Source organism: Anarrhichthys ocellatus, unplaced genomic scaffold, assembly GCF_004355925.1.
Source record: "Anarrhichthys ocellatus isolate YVR2014 unplaced genomic scaffold, GSC_Weel_1.0 scaffold67, whole genome shotgun sequence".
Taxonomy (NCBI): domain Eukaryota; kingdom Metazoa; phylum Chordata; class Actinopteri; order Perciformes; family Anarhichadidae; genus Anarrhichthys; species Anarrhichthys ocellatus.
The window spans coordinates 238145-257854 of NW_022280097.1; the positions used below are offsets into that span (position 1 = coordinate 238145).

Consider the following 19710-nt stretch of genomic DNA (forward strand, 5'->3'; position numbering starts at 1 on the left):
GACTTCCACTTCAGGAGATGATTCAGCATTGCTCAGTTTCGTATCAAGTCATGAGTCATGTTAATCACAGATACATTGATAGATGAAAAAAAGGAATTACTTTTCCTTCATGATGAAAGGGAGCATATTTTCAGCTCCTGCAGTTCTCCAAACGCCCCCAACAATGTCTTGTTCCTGTTCATCATTTTTTTTAACAACAGTTCCTTTCCACTATCTGTCTAATGCTCCTCCTCAAATGGCTTGTTCCTATAATTTCTTCTTCTCTCATCCTGGCAGGAGGTGAAGTACTTCCAGTTTCCCGGAGAGCTGCTGATGAGGATGCTGAAGATGCTGATTCTTCCCCTCGTTGTGTCCAGGTACCGACGACTGTCTCCTGCAGTCCCTATATTATAGTTTACTATATTATAAATACACACTATACTGTATTATAAACTACATTATTGTTTCCCTATATTATAGTCTCCCTATAAGCCTCACAGCTTTAACCCCTTGGATTAACACGACAAGTTTTTAGTGACATATTCTGTGCGCTCTTACTTGCATTCACTGCAAGTTGGCAGGAGGGTGGAGTGGACATTGTATTGGGTACTTTTCCATAGAATTCTCTCAATTCTATGGAAAAAATGACCAGCGAGACGATGTGAAGTGCACTAAAAAATACCGTAACATTTTTTTAATCCAATTTGACTATAAGCATAAAAAAGTCACTTTTATTGCAAAAAGGTAAATAAATAAATTTTACAAAAAGAAAATTCGAACAAATTGTTGTTAACAAACCTTCATTTGAACTTGAAACCCACGCTGCTTACAATAAAATACATTGTTTGAGCATTTTTCTTTGCAAACCTTTCAAGCTTAAAGAGTGCAGGCACACTAATAAGAGCTCAGGGAAGCTGTAACGAGTTAAAGTGAAAATTGATTTTCATTTTTAAACATTGTCCAAAACCATGAATTGGATTTAATTACTATAATTGATTTAACGCCCAGCTCTACACGACCAGGATGTGCGGATATCCAATAGAAGTAAGGCAATTCATGCTATTTTCCAAAAGTAAAGAAATACCCACCCAAATGTATATTGTATCATGGCAGTAGCAGAATGTGCACTGCCATGACAGTGCACTAAAAGCAGTCTAATGATCAACCAAACTGCAGTAGCGAGTCTTGTAGCAGGAGTAGTATAGCTACCAAGCGCTGAGTACCGTCTGACTTTGTCTGACGTAGTGTTGTGCAAGTTCACAGTTCACAAACACCATCTCAAAGTTAAATCAACTAGTTCAGGTTAATAGTTCACAATTTTGAACCAAGTTTACAGTCCCAATAAATGACCTAGTTCACGTTAATTTCTTCCATTTTTTTATTTTTTTTTAACTGGTTGGATGCTATGGCATGAAATGAGTCTCATGAAAAACCAGGTGAGTGATCGTTATATACGAACCCACAGAGGAGTAACTGCAAGAGGAAAAGCATCCTGGGAAGGGAGCATTTCTGCTCCGCGTACACAAATGTGGAGCACAGGGCTGTTATGAGCGCATGCTCGACCCTCCCTAAGCACTTGCATCTGCTCAACACCCGCCAAGATGACTTTGGAGGTGGGACTGGAATAGACCGTGGCTGATGTCTCCGCTCCTTTGATGGCACTAGCCATGCCGGCATAATAAGCGCCGTAAAAAACAGCAGTTTGTCATAAAATAGGAGGCAATTTAGCCTTGTGTATTCTGATTAAGTTGGCATATAGAGTTAATACAACAGTCATAATTTGGTTTTACTAAAACGATCTAACGACAGTAACAGGCAAACCACCTTTAAAAGTGAAGAGTTCTTAAATAAGTGTGGTGGATCTAATTCATGCCGATGTGGAGTGTGGTTCATGGGAATTTTGAAAAGTAAGCGATACATAATTGCAAAAGTAACTTATAAATATTAGGAAAAGCAACTGATACAGTTAAAGAAACCTGAAAGTGTTAAATTGAAAAACGGAATTTGGTGTGGTTTTGTTACCATGTAGGGCTATATTTTTTAGTCCAGAAACACCTTTAACCTCACCTCCCAACTCTGGATAACTCTGATTTAGGCCAATAGTGGATTTTATAACTTGGACCTAATGAGTTAAATAAGTTCCATTTAAGCGTTCGTACTGGGAAGTTGATGTACCTAAAAAGAATTCATCCACTGATTTCCAGATGTCTTTCACAATGTAGGTCTGAGGGGGAAATGTCTTTTTGGGCCCATCACGTGACGGACCAGGAAGTCTTAATTACTTGGTTTGGCCACTGTGTCAAATTGGCTTCAAATCCTGATTTCCTGGGGGGCTTGGTCGACTCCAGGGAAGCGAAGACGAGTTGAGTTGTAACGTTAGTATATCCTGTATCCAGCAGCAGAAATGAACTGCAGTCAATGAGCCGCAGCCTGTAAAAGGCCTGCTGTGGACCACATGCTCGACTCCGCAGAGCCCTGAAGCCCCTCCCTCACAGCTGCACAGAGTGTATTAATATTGAACCTGTCGCGTGTCCAAAGTGGGCCAACCTTGACCCAGCTCGCCCTTTGGGTCCCCAGTAACACAGCCACATACTGTAAAGTAGATTGTATTGGCAGTTCTCAAGATATGAGAAGGACACACACACATACAAACAGAGATCCCTTTGCTTATAGGAAGCTGTTGTGTTGCTTTAAGTATCTATTCATCACTGTGTGTGAGTGTGTGGCATTCTGTCCCTGAATGAAAGCAGTGGGGGATTAAGCCTCTTTACATTCACAAGAGAAATCCATCAAACCACTAACGCTGATGTGATGCCAGCTTGGTTCTGGGATTACACTACTCTCTATGTGGTTACTGTGGATCCTCTGGTGGTTACTGATGTATAAATTTAGCACGAAGACATGAGTTTAATGCTTAATAAAACATTATCGACAACACATTTAACAGTATGTGAATTAATCACATGCATTACTGAATGGATTCGAAGCAGCAGTTCAGCCCTCTGAATTATTTGCCTCTGGAGACGATAAGCATCCTCAATGCAATGAAGAAAGGGACAATGATGCATTGGCACAGTACCTTTCATAAAATAAATAAATAACGAGAGCCGTTTTCGCCTCGTTTTACTTTGTATGCAGTCTCATACCTCCAAGGACTGAGCACTCCTTCAGCAGTTGGATGGAGCATTCAGCGTATGCAGTGCCAGCATTTGTGTGGAAGTTGAATTGACTTCAATATCTAACACTTAGAGCATTGGCTTTTCAAAGTCTGAGACTGGGAGTCTCCCCTCAGACAACCTTTAAAAAAAGTCTCCCCTGAAACAGTTTGGAGCACTTTTAAAACCTCAGATTTAGAGAGTTGTGCTGAAGAAGTTGAATGAATAAGACCTAAAAAACAACAATTAAAACTGATTCTCGCTTGGACGAATATGTGGCAATATAACCAGTAATCCTGCAAAGGAGGAAGGCAGGTGAAGGTGGCTGTGTTCCAATAATTAAGTATGTCACTACCGTCATTGGTTGAATTACAAGCAGTGAAGAGACTTACAAAAATACAAAATGTGGCTAATGTTTTTTAAGCTAAAATATTTTTAAAAATGTATTAATTTTAAAAAACTTGCGGACCCGTAGTAAATATTATGTTTCGTACTCATGTCAGCAATACAGATCTTTCAGATATTGGAAAGGCCTCGAACCAGATGTCAACTACATTTTGTAGACTCAGTTCTTCCACACCCAGTATTCTGATTCCTTTCTTTAATGCATGTAGTTCTCGAGAGCACTTTTGGCTTTGTAAAATGACATGCTCCACTGGTTCTTCTACTTGACAGTGTCTAAATAATCCTTAGGGATGTTTAATTCTTATGTCCAGTGTTTAATTAAGTCTAGCATGTTCTTCTCTCGATCTTGTCAAGATGTTCACCTCTCTTGAGTCTCCTTTAAGCTGTCCTCACTTTGGCCACTTCTCGCTGTACTGTACAAAGGGGCCATCCTGTGTATCAACTGCGCCGCCACTCTTTCAGAATGTTACTTTATTATTCCTTTTGCTTCAGATTGGCTGAGTGAAATGTCCACGATCTCCTCATGATTCAGAGCTTGTTTTGCTAATGCAGCCACAATATCATTGCCGTTAGCCCCTTTGTGAGCTGGTATCCACATAAATGTTACATAAAAAATATTCATAATTTTAAATCTCTGCAGAGTTTCATATATCTTATTAACCGTGCCTACTGTGAGATGTAAATGAGTGCAATGACATTAATGCAGAACATAAATCTGTTAATGGAACCCATTTCCAGACACTAAACATGTGGAAAATGGTGGCAGGGGATGGACCCAAACGCAGAGAGACACAGTGGAACAGAGGGATGAATAGTGGTGATTTTAGTTATAACGAAAAATGTTCAAAACAAAACTTCCAGAGCACAGAAGTCCAAAAATGTGTTACAAAAAATTCAAGGAAAAAACAAGGAACGGGCAAAACATAAAACAGGATAAGGTAGTCAGAAAACAAACACGAGAGATACATACATGAAAAAACAGAGCAGAGCAGAGCAGGATAAGGAGCGAAACAGGGAAACATTAAGAATTCTAGCAGAGCAGGTAACACAACAGGCGAACCGACACTGAGAAAGGGGACACAGGGTTTAAATACACTGGGAGAATTATCTTTCCTCTACGTGACATCAGTGCTATTGGACTATAGGTCATTGTAGCTCATGGATTCTTGCCTCGTTTCCTGATAGGAATAACCACTGTCTCTTTCCAACCAGGTGGCAATTTTACCGTTCCCATACTTTATTATAAAAACCTAGCAGCTTCATGGACGCTAAAACACTTAAATGCTTTAGCGTTACATAACAGATTCCATCCTTTCCAGGAGACGTTATTCCTGATCCTATTCATAACCTTCTTCATGTTTTCCAAAGTAAATGAAGCATCCATTGCAAGTGTATACTCTCAAGAAATCCAAAACTAGCTGCTCTGGTCATTGCTCTTACTCTAGTTCCTTCCTCAGTCAGAACTATGGATTTGAGTACAGTACCTCTGCTATTACCGCTATTATATCTTGCTGATGTGAATTTCTTTGAATGCAATTTTCTTTTGTTTTTTTTCCATTCCAAATAGCCATGGTTTTATGGGGAAAGAGAGGGTAACAAGAGGTCAAAACCCTAAATGTGTTATGGAGATCAACCGGCTGCCAAGATCAGAGCTGATTTCTCTGAACACGAGCAGGTTCAACTAACTCAATGCCCTCCAAAGTTTTTAACCTTCATGAGTGAATATTCACACCCCCTCTCCAGGCTTCAAAATAAACCTCTCGACTGTGTTCATTCCGTACTGAATTACTGCCATTTCCGTCTGATTCCTTTTTATGCTTTTAATCATGTTCCAAACATCTCCCAAAGCTGTTGGTCTGCCAATTTCAGCTTTGCCTTTTGCATCACGTATAATTTTCCTAACCTTTGCTTGTACTTGCTTGTATTTAATTAAATTCTGAAAATGATGAGTTCTTCTTAATGTCCTGATAGCTTCATTCCTTTCTGTCACTACTTTATCACGCTCATCTGTCCACCAGGGAAACACACTTCGCTTCATTCTTCCTTTACTTCTGGAAATTGACTGGTTAGCCACTTTAATTATCCATCTATCAATATTATCTATTCCTGTCTCACATCTTGCATATAAATGTAAAAAAATCCTTTTTTGTACTGCTAAACTTCCCCTTGCTTCTTTCTAGTTATCGGCTACATAACACAAGAAAAGTATCACTACCTGATATCTTTGCTTGTTTTGTTGCAAAGTACATACTCGCTCGAGTCCAAACGAAATGAGTCCCCGCCGCCACCGCCTCCAGATGTCTTTTTGAATCTGTGTAAGATAGCTGTTTAGCCCGAGTTCCGTAGCGTTAGCAGCTAGCTACACAAAACCGCTACACGATGTAGCGTAACGTTAGTCACGTGACACATCACGAAAGAGAGGAAGTTTTGAACATTATTATTTTTTAGCAGCGACATATATTACATTCTAAAATGCCTCAAGACAAATCACTTGAACAATAAAATAAAGTAATAAAATGAATTCAAAATAAAGAAAGGGAGCAGGTTAGGGTGGAGCATAATGTTGGACTTTTGTTGCCTTTAAATGGAACTCGAGCTTGGTGAGTCATGTACACCAGGGGCTCTTAAAGTTGTGTTAGTTGAGGCCCACCTCTGATTGTTAGAAAAAAAATTCCATTGACCGCCCTCCCAAATATATGAGAATAAAAACATAACATGACAAAGACGGAGCAAAACATTTTTTTTGCAAATCACCTTTTGATTAAAATAAAAATCCATTTGTATCACTGCATCCGAGGGCATATTAGCTATAACAGTGGTACAACACATTCGTCTCAGCCTGATGATGTGCTTTGATCGGCCTGGTCATCGAAATTTTGCTTTGTTTGAATTTCTGTTTCTTTCAATGTGAATTCTTGAGCTACTTTTAATATAAAAATAACTACCTTTGCAAATTAGAGAAGAGGAGGATTAATTACATCATGCTGACAGCATTTTAGTTTTGCATTGCCGCCAGAGTTTGGCACCAGTTGTATTGAAGTTAATGGGGCGGGCATGGCAAGTCCCACTTAACCCATCATATCTGTTTTCACCATTGACTTGAAAATGCCTCCACAAGATAAAAACACAAAGTGTTGACTGATGTTTTTTATCTGAATGTGCCTGCTTGTTCTCCCAGTTATTGGTCTCTAAACACAACATGGCTCAGTCAGCAACTGCATATAGCTCAACTCAAGATAGCTACATCATGAAACCAAACTACATGCAAATACTATAATACAAGAGGAGTTATTACGATTTGGCCATTAGCACCACTTCCTGACAATAATATGAAACATTATCAAGAGAGCTGGCCAACGTTAGGCTTCCTAAACATTATTAAATATCATTAACAGTTTCATAGTTATTGATAACAAAGATGATCTATCACAATCAAATACATGAATACTACCAGGTTGGCACCATTGTAGGTTCAGAGAGGTAATGACCCTTCATTCTTTTATAGGTTCTGTGACGTACTGCAGGAAATACAAAGGTATAATGACAACCAGGGACCGTTGGGAATATCAACAGTTTCCGCAGACATATTACAAAATTACGCAGAAAAACTCTACGACTAGAATTACAATATATAAATTTACCGACCACCAAAAGTTAACTTCAATGGCCTCCAACCGTCTCTGAAAAGGCAACACTTAACACGGGAGACTGCTGTTCATTTCCTGTTTCCAACTTCTAAATCTCGTTACAGATGGCATGGACAATTTTGTTCCTTAGTTTGGAGAACTTGTTACATCTGAAAAAGCAACGCTGTCCTAACCATGAATGTTCAACCGATGTTTTAAGTCACTTTTGAACACAATACAGCAGTTGAGAAACACTTTCACCACAGTAGTTTGTCTGGAGCCTTCAATTCCATCACATGATCTTCCTCAGCAGATGAAGCATGTACAGTTGTCAAGATAAAAATATTTACATTGGAAACAAATGTTGGCAAAAACAATCTCACCAAAAGATCTTAAAATGCTCAGAAAATTCCAGAAACTGGACCTTGTGGTGAGATAGTTTTTTCGATGAGAATATGCAAGATTTGTGTTTGAAGTTTTCAGATAGATTGAAAGATTACAAGGTCTTGGCCTGGTAAGACAATTCTAAATGCATTGGCTTCACTCAGAAAACCATTGTTACCAAGCTGCTGAAAAGTTGACTTTTTGAAGATACATGGTTTTACACCTCACAAGAATATCAACATGAGTTTTCGAAGAGAGGAGCATGCACAAATTAGTTTTTTACTGATAGATTGCATTGACCTATTTGCTTCATCATGGTTCAACATGGGTTCCCTCCAGGTTCTCCGGCTTCCTCCCACAGTCCAAAGACATGCAGCTTAGGTTATTTGGAGACTTGAAATTGCCCGTAGGTGTGAATGTGAGCGTGAATGTTTGTCTGTCTCTATATGTGCCCTGCGATAAACTGGCGACCTGTCCAGGGTGTACCCTGCCTTCGCCCAATGTCAGCTGGGATCGGCTCCAGCGCCCCGCGACCCTAAACAGGATAAGCGGTTTGGATAATGAACGAATGAATGAATGAATGGTTCAACATGCATTCTTTCACTAAAGCACTAACTATCAGTCTAACTCAAATGTTTCTTCTCCCAGTTTGATGTCAGGACTGGCAGCCCTCGACGCCAAGTGTTCCAGTCGGCTCGGTCTGATCACAGTGTCCTACTACCTGTGGACCACCTTTGTAGCCGTGGTAGTGGGAATCATCATGGTCTCCATCATCCACCCAGGCGGTGCAGCCCAGAAAGAGGACTCTGAGGACAGCGGCAAGCCTATCATGAGTTCTGCTGATGCCCTGCTGGACCTCATCCGGTAGGATCGACATAACCTCCATCCGACTATACATGTGCATACCATGAACAACCGTTTCCTCATTAATGAGTCTAACATATGTGAGCGATACTCAATGCATGGCAATTACTGTATTAGGCTTTTTGTCAGACTGAAGTGGTACAAAAGGAGCACATGCTGTTCAGTTGTTTTTTTAAATCTCCTCAATAGCAGAAGAAGTCATGTATGTAAGTGTTCCATTAGTCAGTGACACAGTACGGTCATTGTTAGGTGGTCTGTACCTTCACATCATGGAGTGGGAGATTAGCAGAAAACAAACGGAGCCTAGGAGGGATACAGCGAGCTACAGACGCCGCCGTCTTCTGATAAAACCCCCGCTGAAAGCTGCACACAGATCTCAGATCATTTCTGTACGACAAGGGATTTGTCTTGTCACGGTTTCAAGGTGATGTATGGAGCTCAATTCTGAAGAGAGGGACATACAAAAGGGGACCAAAAGGGATGAGATGTAAGGAGATTGATCCATAGTGTGTACATAGGTACACAGTACACAACAAGTATATATTTTTAAAATTTGTATCAATGGGGTAAGACCAGTCTGTACCATTTCACAGCCGTTTTTCGAGGCCATATTATAATGATACAGTTATGAGAGAAAAACTCCTAGTTAGCGTGAGCCACCTAGCTGCTACATCACCACCACGGTAGCTGTTTGGCAAGAACGGCACAACAACTAACCATAACATCTCTATAAGTACATGTATAATCAAATTGACACATTACTCTATTACACAGACTCGTGATTCGAGCATCAGGAACACGTTACATTCAAGGATATGATATTTAGTTTGGCCCAATTCCGTGGACAGGCAGGGTTTATGAACTATACTGCAGCCAGCCAACAGGGTGCGACGGAGATGTTTTGGCTTCACTTTTAGGGGGAACTGTCATGTCTTCCATCTTTATAGACAGTCTATGGTCAAGATCCAGAAATGCTAGATGCTACACTTGCCATAATTCAATTTACTGGCATTACTCAGCAAATCTTCACTTGCTGGTAAATTACTTTGTCTCTCAAACTCCATGCCCTTTGTTTATAATGCTGGTTCCCGGCACAGATTACTGACATCATCAGGTTTTTTTTTAGTCAGTTCCCTTCACGAAGGACATCATACAACTGGACTCACAGGTAGTGCTCCTTCTGAAGTGTAAACTGGACTTCACGTGAATTGGGCTTGATCATCCCCTTATATGTTGATGAGGTTTGTCTCACCCTTTAGGCTTAAAGGCTTTATCAGTGGCCCTATAATACATGACCCTATTTACAGCACAACAAACGTGTTGTATTCAATATGTAAGAAAAATAAATGCATATAGTGTTCCCATGTTCCCATGGCAATGTCATTCAGACATTTGTGGCTTGCTGGCAACAGACAGCACGGCAGCAGTGGCGTAGTTCAACACATTTAAAGTGGGAAACGACATGATACATAAGTTATTCTATTCTTTGAGTGCTATCAAGGATGTATGTCCCCAGTCCTGCAGACAGAGAACCTTATCTGTGAGCTCACCAGTGTTTTACTTTCTCAGCTAAGAAACGTTCTGTGCTGTTACTCATGAATATAAATGAATATAGAAATGATTTGATGCTTTGTACAAGATGGCACAAAATAATATCAGGAATATTTGCTTATAAAAGGTGGACCAAACGGGAGTCACAACACCTCACTAGAGCAATATCTTACTTTTTCAATCCTGAGACAGGATTACAAAACATTGGTTGTCTTAAGCTGTTCAGTTCCCGTATTCTGGGATGACTTCATTGTTGACTAAAAACATTTAATCTTCTTTAATAAGAGATGTTACCCAGTTTCTCAGACCTAGCATCAGTAAACAGGACTATTAACAGTCACCTGTCATACATTGTGCCTCTGCAAGTCTAATCCGAGCATTTTATTTCATGCTGTTGGAGCGATGGGGTGAGTCTAAGTCCAGGCCGTTAATCAGAGAGCACATGTGCAGAGCTGCGCAGGCAGGCGGAATGGATCAGTAGGTGACCTTAAGACTGCACTTAGTATGAACTCTTAACAGTGGGACTGGTTCAAAATGCATGTTTGCAAGTGCAATTATGAAGCTGAGCAGATAAAAAATTATATTTGTTATTACAGTTAATATTTGACTTTGTAGACTTAAACCTGTATTTTATCCATTAATAAATAGATATTGATTAGTACAGCCTGAAGTCATAATTCTATTTCACTGTGGGTCTCTGTTGAGTCCAAACTGAGTCATAGGGAAGAACTGTTCACTCCTGAGTTTGGTATTTGAATGCAGTATACAGTGGCCATCGTGTGTGCATTCATTCTCATAACCTCTGGATTCATACTCTAACATATACCTTGTAACTGTGCTACAATTACTTAGAGTACATTAAGAAATACTTCCAGAGACTTTCCATCTCACCACCCTTGATGTTAAGATGGAGTATTAGGGCCACTGGTAGGAAAAAAATCGGAGATTTTGAGAATAAGAATGTTCAGAATCAGAATGTTTTAAGGGGGGGAAAAAATTCATAATATTTTGAGAAAAACTTTAGGATTTTGAAGAAAGTCCGAATATTTTATTAAAAAAGAAATGTCGTAAAATGTTGAAAAGAAAAGTCATACTATTCTGAGAGAGAAAGTCACAATATTTTGAGAAAAAAATCTAATATTGTGAGAAAGAAATCGTAATAATTTGAAAAGGAAAGTTGTAATATTTTCAGAAGAAATTAGAAATATGGCTGATTAAACATCTCTGAATTCATATCTTCCTCTGGGGGTTCTTACTACATGTAAAGAGGAACAGGTATCTGTTTCTTTTGACTCAACAGCAGTTTACAGTAAATGTCACAAGGTGTGAGATCCTACTTTCGTGAATTAAACTCTAATTTGGGCTTTGAGATGAATCTACATCCATTGTGCTTTTTGAATGGGCTTTATATCTACAGTAGCTGTACTATGAGCCTGGAAAACTCGACATGAAGTGAAATACAATTGGAATTTCAATCGGCCACAATGACAGGATTTCAAGATCACAGAGTGTCTGTAAAACATAGAGCATGTCACTCTGGGCAGTCAGCTGCGTTTCGGGTCTTAAAAGACATCCATTTCTGTCTCTGCAGTGCACCGGTAAAATGCAACCTTGGATCGGAATACAGTCATTTAGTGGTGGCACTAAAGGTTTTAAAAAAATGTCTGTATTGCATTGGATGTTCTCAGTCATAGTTTTATCCAGATTGTTCAACAAGTCAGTCAACAGAAGACAACAAGGGGTTTGGATCCCTGTATCAACACCGTTCCTCTGGCTAAGGTCAGAGAGAATATTTTGTGGTTGCGAATCTTAAAAAATAAGTTATATTTTGTTGTTTTATTGGTTTACTTTTAGGAAATCTAATTTGGTTTGATTTCAGTTTAAGTGCATATTAAGATCTGATATAAGTTGGATGTTTGCATTAAATGGTTTGGTTGGACTTTAGAAAGAGGGCATGCCATTACTGTTATACCCTGTACAGGAACTTTAGGAGCACAACAGGGAAGAGTTATAAAGTCAGCTAACTGACTCTATGGTGTGAATTACAACTACATCTAACATTAGCTAACATCAGTGACCATAATCTGCTGGTCATAGCAAAACCCCTCCGTGTACTGAATGGTGTTTCCTGAGTGTCCCTTGTAAGTGATTTCATTTTTTGTGTGCAATCAGCACACAAAGGTGATAGTGTAAATAGAGTCAGGAGCAGAGATACAATGAATATTGTCAGACCTTATACACCCCCATCTCCAAACAGTACGGGTGTCTGGTGAGTGGAGTGCAGATGTTTTTTTTAATGCAACTCCATAGATGAAGTCAAACTTCAGGTCACACCAGAAACCTCTATTTGTTTCAGTCTAATTAACTCTGTCTCTTGTTTTTATTGAATTGTAAATTAGAAAGTATTGTTCTAAATAACTGGGAACATAAGGTGAGGTCACACCTGCTGAGTAGGCACTGTGTTGCACAGCAAGCAAAGAAATTATTTCAACATGATTTGGTTTGTTAAAACAGGAGGGTAACAAATTACATCCTTTTTTTTTTACATTGGAGTCATAATAGAACAGCGTTATTTTGTTTTTGTTGTTTGTTTTCAATTTTTCTTTTGTATGAATGTTAATAAGTATTTTACACCCAAAAGCTTATAGTATTGAATTGTTTGCTTACTTTCCTAAGTAAGGGTTTCTGAACCACACAACAGAGTGTTTTAATGTGTGTGCATCTTTGCTTCGCAGCAACATGTTCCCATCTAACCTGGTCCAGGCCACATTTCAGCAGGTGAGACGATCCCGATTACACACACATCGCTTTCAAACACAAAGTCAACGTTTTTTTTCTGATTCTGTTTCTATTCCCTGGCAACAGTATCGAACGAGCAGCGAGTACACTGTGAAACCCAAGCCAACGGTGAGTCAAGCCCAATCAGAGTCCACCACGCGGCGGGCGCTCATTTACGGTATCCAGGACGATAATGGAACCGACATCCAGAATTTCGCCCTTGACCTGACTCCGCCCCCTGATGTGCTCGTACGCATTCGGGAAGGAACAAGTGACGGAATGAATGTCCTTGGAATCGTTATATTTTCAGCCACCATGGGTAAAAAACCTGCATAATTTTTGTCTGGATTCTGCGGTGGCTTCAATTCATCACTGCCAATTTGAAATGCACATTTTAACGATGGCGCCGTTTATTTTCACAGGTATTATGTTGGGAAGGATGGGGCCAAATGGCAGCGCCTTGGTGAACTTCTGCCAGAGCCTGAACGAGGCCGTCCTTAGAATTGTTGCCATTGTTATATGGTAATGCTCTCTTGAACCATACTTTACTTCAGGGAAGCTTTAGACAACTTTAAAAGATGCACCTGCAGCAGGAGGGTCAACAACTCAAGCTAAAATAGCTGCCTCATCTCCACATTACTGTAAACACTGAATCTGTGCAAACCAGCTGATAAATAGCTATTCAATAAGAATACAGGCAGCACAGGGTACAAGTGCAGAAGTACTGTATTTAGTTTTATGGATCTTAGCATTACAGAGTAAAGTTAGCTGATATAAAATTCCTGCTGCACAAGTATAGCTCCATTATTATGTTGTTGTTTTTTCAAACATTAGCACGTTTAAACGTTAGCATTAGAACAAAGTTACGTCAGCATATGCAATTTCTGCTGTTTGCCAGCTGCACGATTAAAGAGCAGGCAGAGGATATTTGTGACGTTAGGATGTGAGAAAATCCTAATGTTTACCTTCAAGATATACCCGACACGTGTGTGCTAGATGATACAGGGGAGGTTTCAGTCCTCAGCAACTATTTCAACACAGGATTTAATTCATTCATATTAAAGGGCATTTAGTATTTAGTACAAAGAATATTGCAGAAATGCATTTTCTATTGAAAGCTATCTAAGTCAGCCATCTCTGTAAACTGTCACCAAATGACACGCATGAACACAATGAACTCTAAACGCAAACTCAAATTGATCAACAAGCCGTTCATCATAGATGCTGGCAAACGTTTGCGATATTCATTAAATAGCCATAAACACACAATAACAGTATGAACAATATTATTTTTTGCTGATGAGTTCCTGTGTAGGACTACCCATCACCTTATCATGATCCACGGCCCTAACAAGATTTCCTTTGCAATACTATTTTTGGGATCATGGAAATTTATGCTTTAACACCAAACTTGAGCATCTCATGATGGCATCGCGTGGGAACCTGTCTATACATGTAGATGAACAAATCTAACAGTTGTATCATTTATAAAGAACTTCCCAGCCACTGCTGCTAACCCTCTGAGCAACTCCTCGCCCCGACAGGTACTTCCCATTCGGCATCGTGTTCCTGGTAGCCGGTAAGATCCTGGAGATGAGTGACCCCTCAGCCATGGGGAAAAAGCTGGGCTTCTATGCCATAACCGTGGTCTTTGGTCTGGTGTTGCACGGCTTGTTCATCCTGCCTTCCATGTACTTCTTCATCACCAAAAAGAGCCCCATCGTTTATATACGGGGAATCCTGCAAGCCCTGCTCATCGCCCTGGCAACTTCTTCCAGGTAAAGAAAACGACTGCAGGGAGAACAAACGTAATTAGTTTGTATTGATGTGTTGTAAAAAAGGTTTATATGTGGTTTTTATTTTCTCATGAATCAAAATGATATATCCTTGAGTCCTAATACCACTTATCCTTTCCTTTCCTTTCCTTTCCATTTACTGGAACCTACCATGAAAAGCCTCAAAGGGGCTGTGGGAGATCAGGAAACATCTGGTGTGTGTGGGAGGAGATGGGAATGTAAAGGAGCATTCCACGCATTTGATTAGACTGGCACCCATCCATCTGCCTGCGTGCATGCACATGTTGTTGATATTTTGTGGCATTGCTCCTCTATACAAACTGACCAGTGAATTTACCTGACACTGTCAGTGATTTTGCATGTTTTGGCTTATTCACATTAGCAGACATTATGTTCGCTGTGGTTAGACTTCAGACTTCTGCTTCAGCCAGTGGCGGCCTGGAAGTTATAAAGCGACAAACTGAAAATCTGAAACACAACAGCGTGTTTTGGAAAATGCTCCTCAGCAATGTACGGTTGTGTGATTTTACATGAATTGGTTAAAACGCACAAAAGGTTCGGCATGGACCATGAAATGTTCTGAGATCAATCCTGTGTGTATCGAGATTCACACACTTTATTATTCATTTTGCCGTGCCAAGGCCAGAGTAAGTGTGCCTGCTACATGGCCATCAGCGCACATGGGTTCTGTACTCAGATCAGCCAAACGGATGTGCTGCATCCTGAATGTCTCATACGAGTTCCAGCTGTTTCTCCCAACACAGCAAACCACTAGACACTTGTTTACACACATGCCTGGGAGAAATGATGGGATGGTTATGCAATGATCTTTTTTTGTTTTGCCTGACCTTTGAACGCTCTGAGCTCTCTGTTTTAATCTGTCTTCCTCAGCTCTGCCACATTGCCTATAACCTTCAAGTGCCTCTTAGAGAACAACCACATTGACCGCCGCATCATCCGTTTTGTGCTCCCCGTGGGCGCCACCATCAATATGGACGGCACCGCTCTCTACGAGGCCGTGGCAGCAATATTCATCGCACAAGTTAACAATTACGAGCTGGACTTTGGCCAGATCATCACCATCAGGTCAGTGGACCGTGCCGTACACCAGCTGTGCCTGTAAGCTCCTTAACGTGGGGAAGATATTACTGGGATTTTAAAGCAATGATATCAACATCATTAAATCCTTTAAACTGACAAGCAGATATGCATTGTACATAATTTTTTGATTTTTTAAATATGCACGCTACACATTTCTGTGATTTTCGGACCTGATTTTTTTCTTTGACGATGATGGCCTTTCTTATATCTCTTAACCAGATAATACAACCATCGTATGTTTCGTAAGAACCTCTAAAAGTTGTTCTTTTTGATTTCTGAAGTATGGAAAAGCAGGTTATTTTCACACTGATACATCAATAGGGCATTCTAAGAGATTCCTAAGCGAGAATTGGAAGCCCAGATTACAGAAAACAAATGGGTGTTTGGTACAGCGCGCAGAAGATAATCTGCAGACAAAGGCAATACATGATGAAGGCAGGCTCCATTGTGCTTTGAGAGTAAAGCAAAGAGTGATGCTCACGCTGTCCCGAATTACAAATATACTGTGTACGTCCTCCAATATAAGACATTTTTAAAAACCAGGGAACGAACCTTGAACCAGGTCCAGTGTAGCCGTTATCCCCGATGCACACAAGGAAGACTTATTAACGTTTCAACACCGAGTGTGGCTGGCCTAAATACTAATGAAGTATAAGAAGTGTCTGACTGGCCTGGTGTATTCAAGAACAAATCGTTCACTGTTGTGTTGACTATACCTGTGAAGAACAGTGTCATAAATCAGCAACGTAGGAATATAATTGACATCACCATCAGTTGTCATCCTGCTCTATATTTGCAACTGTATGCTTTTCTATATAATTCCATAAAGCAACTGTAGATTGAAACTATCCGCTTATCTCTCTCTAAAAAGAGCCATGTGGCCTCGATAAACCACCATATCCAACTGCCAGACCTCCGACCCCCCCCCCCCTTGCATTCTCTCACCATGATGAGCGGTGGGATCATCCTGTCCTCAGCTTCTGGATCTGCACCAGATATCAGACGTACACTAACATGTAGTCCACCCTCCACACAACGTGGAGTGTGAACTACATGTTAGTAGTTCACAGAGTAGTTCAACGTTTCACAGAGCGGATGCTTTTAATCAGTATCTGGACAGTTGCTATGGAGACATTGTCTGACTCATGAGGCCATGGCTCATCTTTTTTTATTCCGTCCCAAGAACAAATTAATAAGGTATCATTAACTGAATGAGTGCATGTAAGCGCTCAACTTTCCCCTTCATATTCGTAAATCAGTAACAGCTGCAATGACCAGCTGTCTACGGAGAGAGTTCAGCTCAATGAACGATCGGCTGAGTCTGTGAGAGCACAGACACTGAAGGAGGGTTGTGGGTTGTGTTGTAGGAAGTTACCCTTTAAGCCACCGTGTGTAGAATTTGCTGTTAATTTAACATCTTTCAAATTATTATAATATTAATTATTTGTTTGTAGAAATGTTTTTCTTTAAATGCTAACGCTAATATTTTTTATTTTATTTCCTTTTACTGTTTCTTCACACGGCCATTTATACAGTATATGGTTATGGTAGAGAAACAATGGTTTGGTATATTCATAAACAACTTGGTTACTTACGTTTTCCCCTGTGAGACAGAAGGCACCATTGAACTCCTCCATTGTTGATACCCCCCCCCCCCCCCACCCTCAGTTAGGTTCACCTAGGCACACTCTTCATTTCAGTGGTGCTGCTTTTGCTTTTGTTTTTCTGTATAATTCTACAAGAGAGCAGAAGAGATGAACAGTCAAATGGAAAAGATGAGTGGTGATATGCTTTTTGTTAAAAAAAAGAAGAAAAAAAAGTCAAGGATTTAAAAACAGCACGTCCTTGTGACCTTTAGTTGTGTATCGGTCTCTCATGACATCCCGCAGGAAGCACTGTTGAAGGTCAACAGCCATTATTATCCCTTATTAAATGTTACATTACATACAGCTGTTATGTTTACGAGTTGACATCAGGTTTCTAAATCTCCAGTATCACAGCCACTGCAGCCAGTATCGGTGCGGCAGGGATACCGCAAGCCGGACTGGTCACCATGGTGATAGTGCTAACATCCGTCGGGCTGCCAACTGATGACATCACTCTCATCATTGCAGTAGATTGGGCATTGTAAGTGTAGCATGTGTGTCCACTTCCATCACTTTTGTCAAGAAAACACATGAGCCCCATCTTCTTCATCTCTTCTTCATTCGGCCAAAATGTTTTGAAACATTTCCGCTTTAAGTTGAACTCATCCTCTCGAATGTCTTCATTTTCTACAGAGACAGATTCCGCACCATGGTAAATGTAATGGGTGATGCTTTGGCCACAGGCATCATGGCACATATCTGCAGGAAAGACTTCATGCAAGAGGGAGATGGGGTGAGTTTTATTTTTAGCTTCTTTTCTCTGCAGAAAGTGATAACACGAATTGAGATTTGCACAACATCAGAGCTTTTCCTTACACTCCATAAAAGCAGACGTTTAGGAAGGAAGCATCTTTTTTGTCTGTAAATTACTGAAATTATAAATTGTAATTACGAGAACTTCTTCACCAAATAATAAAAAAGCATTTATTATGGGGGGAAAAGGGTATAAAATTCTGACAAAGCCGCTGTCCAGCTTCTTTTCCAGCTCGATTTCCTTCCAGACGCATGCTTTCATTTTTTTTCTTCCACTACCCTAATTCCCTTCCTGTGACCCTGTCGCCCCCAAGGTGCCTCTGATCTGCGAGCCCAAACCCGTTCTGATGAACTGCCACAACAACGGCAACTACCGGCCCCCTTCTTCGGGGGTCAAACACGAGCTTGTCCCCTCCGACGTAGCCCGGCTGATGCAGCTGGAGGAGGGCGTCCGGCCGCCTTCCGACAGGAAGAAGCCTCCCATTCCCCCGAGAAACCTAAAGAAGAGCAAGGAGCACTGCACCATTGACATGAATGGCCTTGAGACCAACGTATAGCCTCCTCCTGGAGTTCGATGTGTTGTCTGTGTGGATGTGCTGACCTCGGAGCAAAGGGAATGCTTACACAAGGGAGTACAGCGCAGCCAGGCTCATCTTCATCTCTTCATCTCATTGTTGTAGGGGCAAAACTCATGGGTGACAACATGTCCTGAAAAGTGAGAAAGCCTCGTGGTGGGGAAACTATATAGTAGTGAAATGCTTTCTGTACCACTGGACAAGTATCACACTGACAGTGGAGCTTATCACACCGAAAGGACAACACTATGATTTTATTCATAAAACTCGTCTTTGGTGTGGACCTGCAGCACCTAAACCTTTGATTACAGGTACAAGCATTGATGAACTGATTTCCTATTTGATACCTATATTTTATATCATTTATGATTATTATAATTTTTTTTCTGTATGTTAATAAGACAAGTGTTTATTTTATTTTATTTTATTTTATTTTATTTTATACGACTCCAAGCAACCAGCTGTTTGTGTCATTATAAGAGACAAGACAGGGTTGCAAGTGTCTGGTTTTAGTTGAACGATCAGGAGGCAAAGTGAAATGCCCAAATTGTTTAATTTTGCCTTAACAAAGTTGGTGGTGCTCGGCTTGACGGGATGACAGGGCTGAAGAAAATATCGTAAAGTTGTCCTTCCCTCGTGACATAACTGGGTGTTCAAGGGGCAACATAGAGATTTGTTTATACAGCCTCAGGAGCACTTCATTGAATTAAACTTTCCTTGCACAGCCTAAAACAACCACCGTTCAACAGAAGCCGAGTGGTCATGGAGTTTGCTGGTGGAGTGAATTTATTTTTGCTGCTATTCGCAAAAATTTCAAACAAGAGCCGAACTTTCTTTATCTACAACACATGAACTTACTTTGGAGCTAATGTATTAGTTGATATCATCTCTCACACTTATGCACCATCACGACGCCGTTCTGTTGAAGGTAACAAAATACTCCTCCTCACACTGGCCATGAAGGGATTGCACCCTGACAAACTCTATTGTGAGACAAAATGTCCTCCTTTGTTGCCTCATTCACTGTTCATTTGTTTAAGGGTTTTCTCTATAGCAGAGGTTTTCAAAGTGGGAAGCAGGCCTCAAAAGAGGAGCAC

At 40.5% G+C, this 19710-nt stretch overlaps 1 protein-coding gene across 2 annotated transcripts in view; it reads left to right on the forward strand.

Annotated features, from left to right (window-relative positions):
• slc1a7b (solute carrier family 1 member 7b) overlaps positions 1-18595 on the forward strand; it is a 35703-nt gene extending 17108 nt beyond the window's left edge. The window contains exons 2-11 of one of the 2 annotated variants that reach the window (XM_031873009.1): positions 277-356; positions 8198-8413; positions 12700-12742; positions 12830-13061; positions 13165-13264; positions 14287-14520; positions 15430-15624; positions 17632-17766; positions 17919-18023; positions 18352-18595. In XM_031873009.1, coding sequence (XP_031728869.1) covers positions 277-356; positions 8198-8413; positions 12700-12742; positions 12830-13061; positions 13165-13264; positions 14287-14520; positions 15430-15624; positions 17632-17766; positions 17919-18023; positions 18352-18595 — 1584 coding nt within the window. The remainder of the gene's footprint in view (positions 1-276; positions 357-8197; positions 8414-12699; positions 12743-12829; positions 13062-13164; positions 13265-14286; positions 14521-15429; positions 15625-17631; positions 17767-17918; positions 18024-18351) is intronic. The other variant, XM_031873008.1, reaches the window with a different exon arrangement.
• The last annotated feature ends 1115 nt before the right edge of the window (positions 18596-19710 follow it).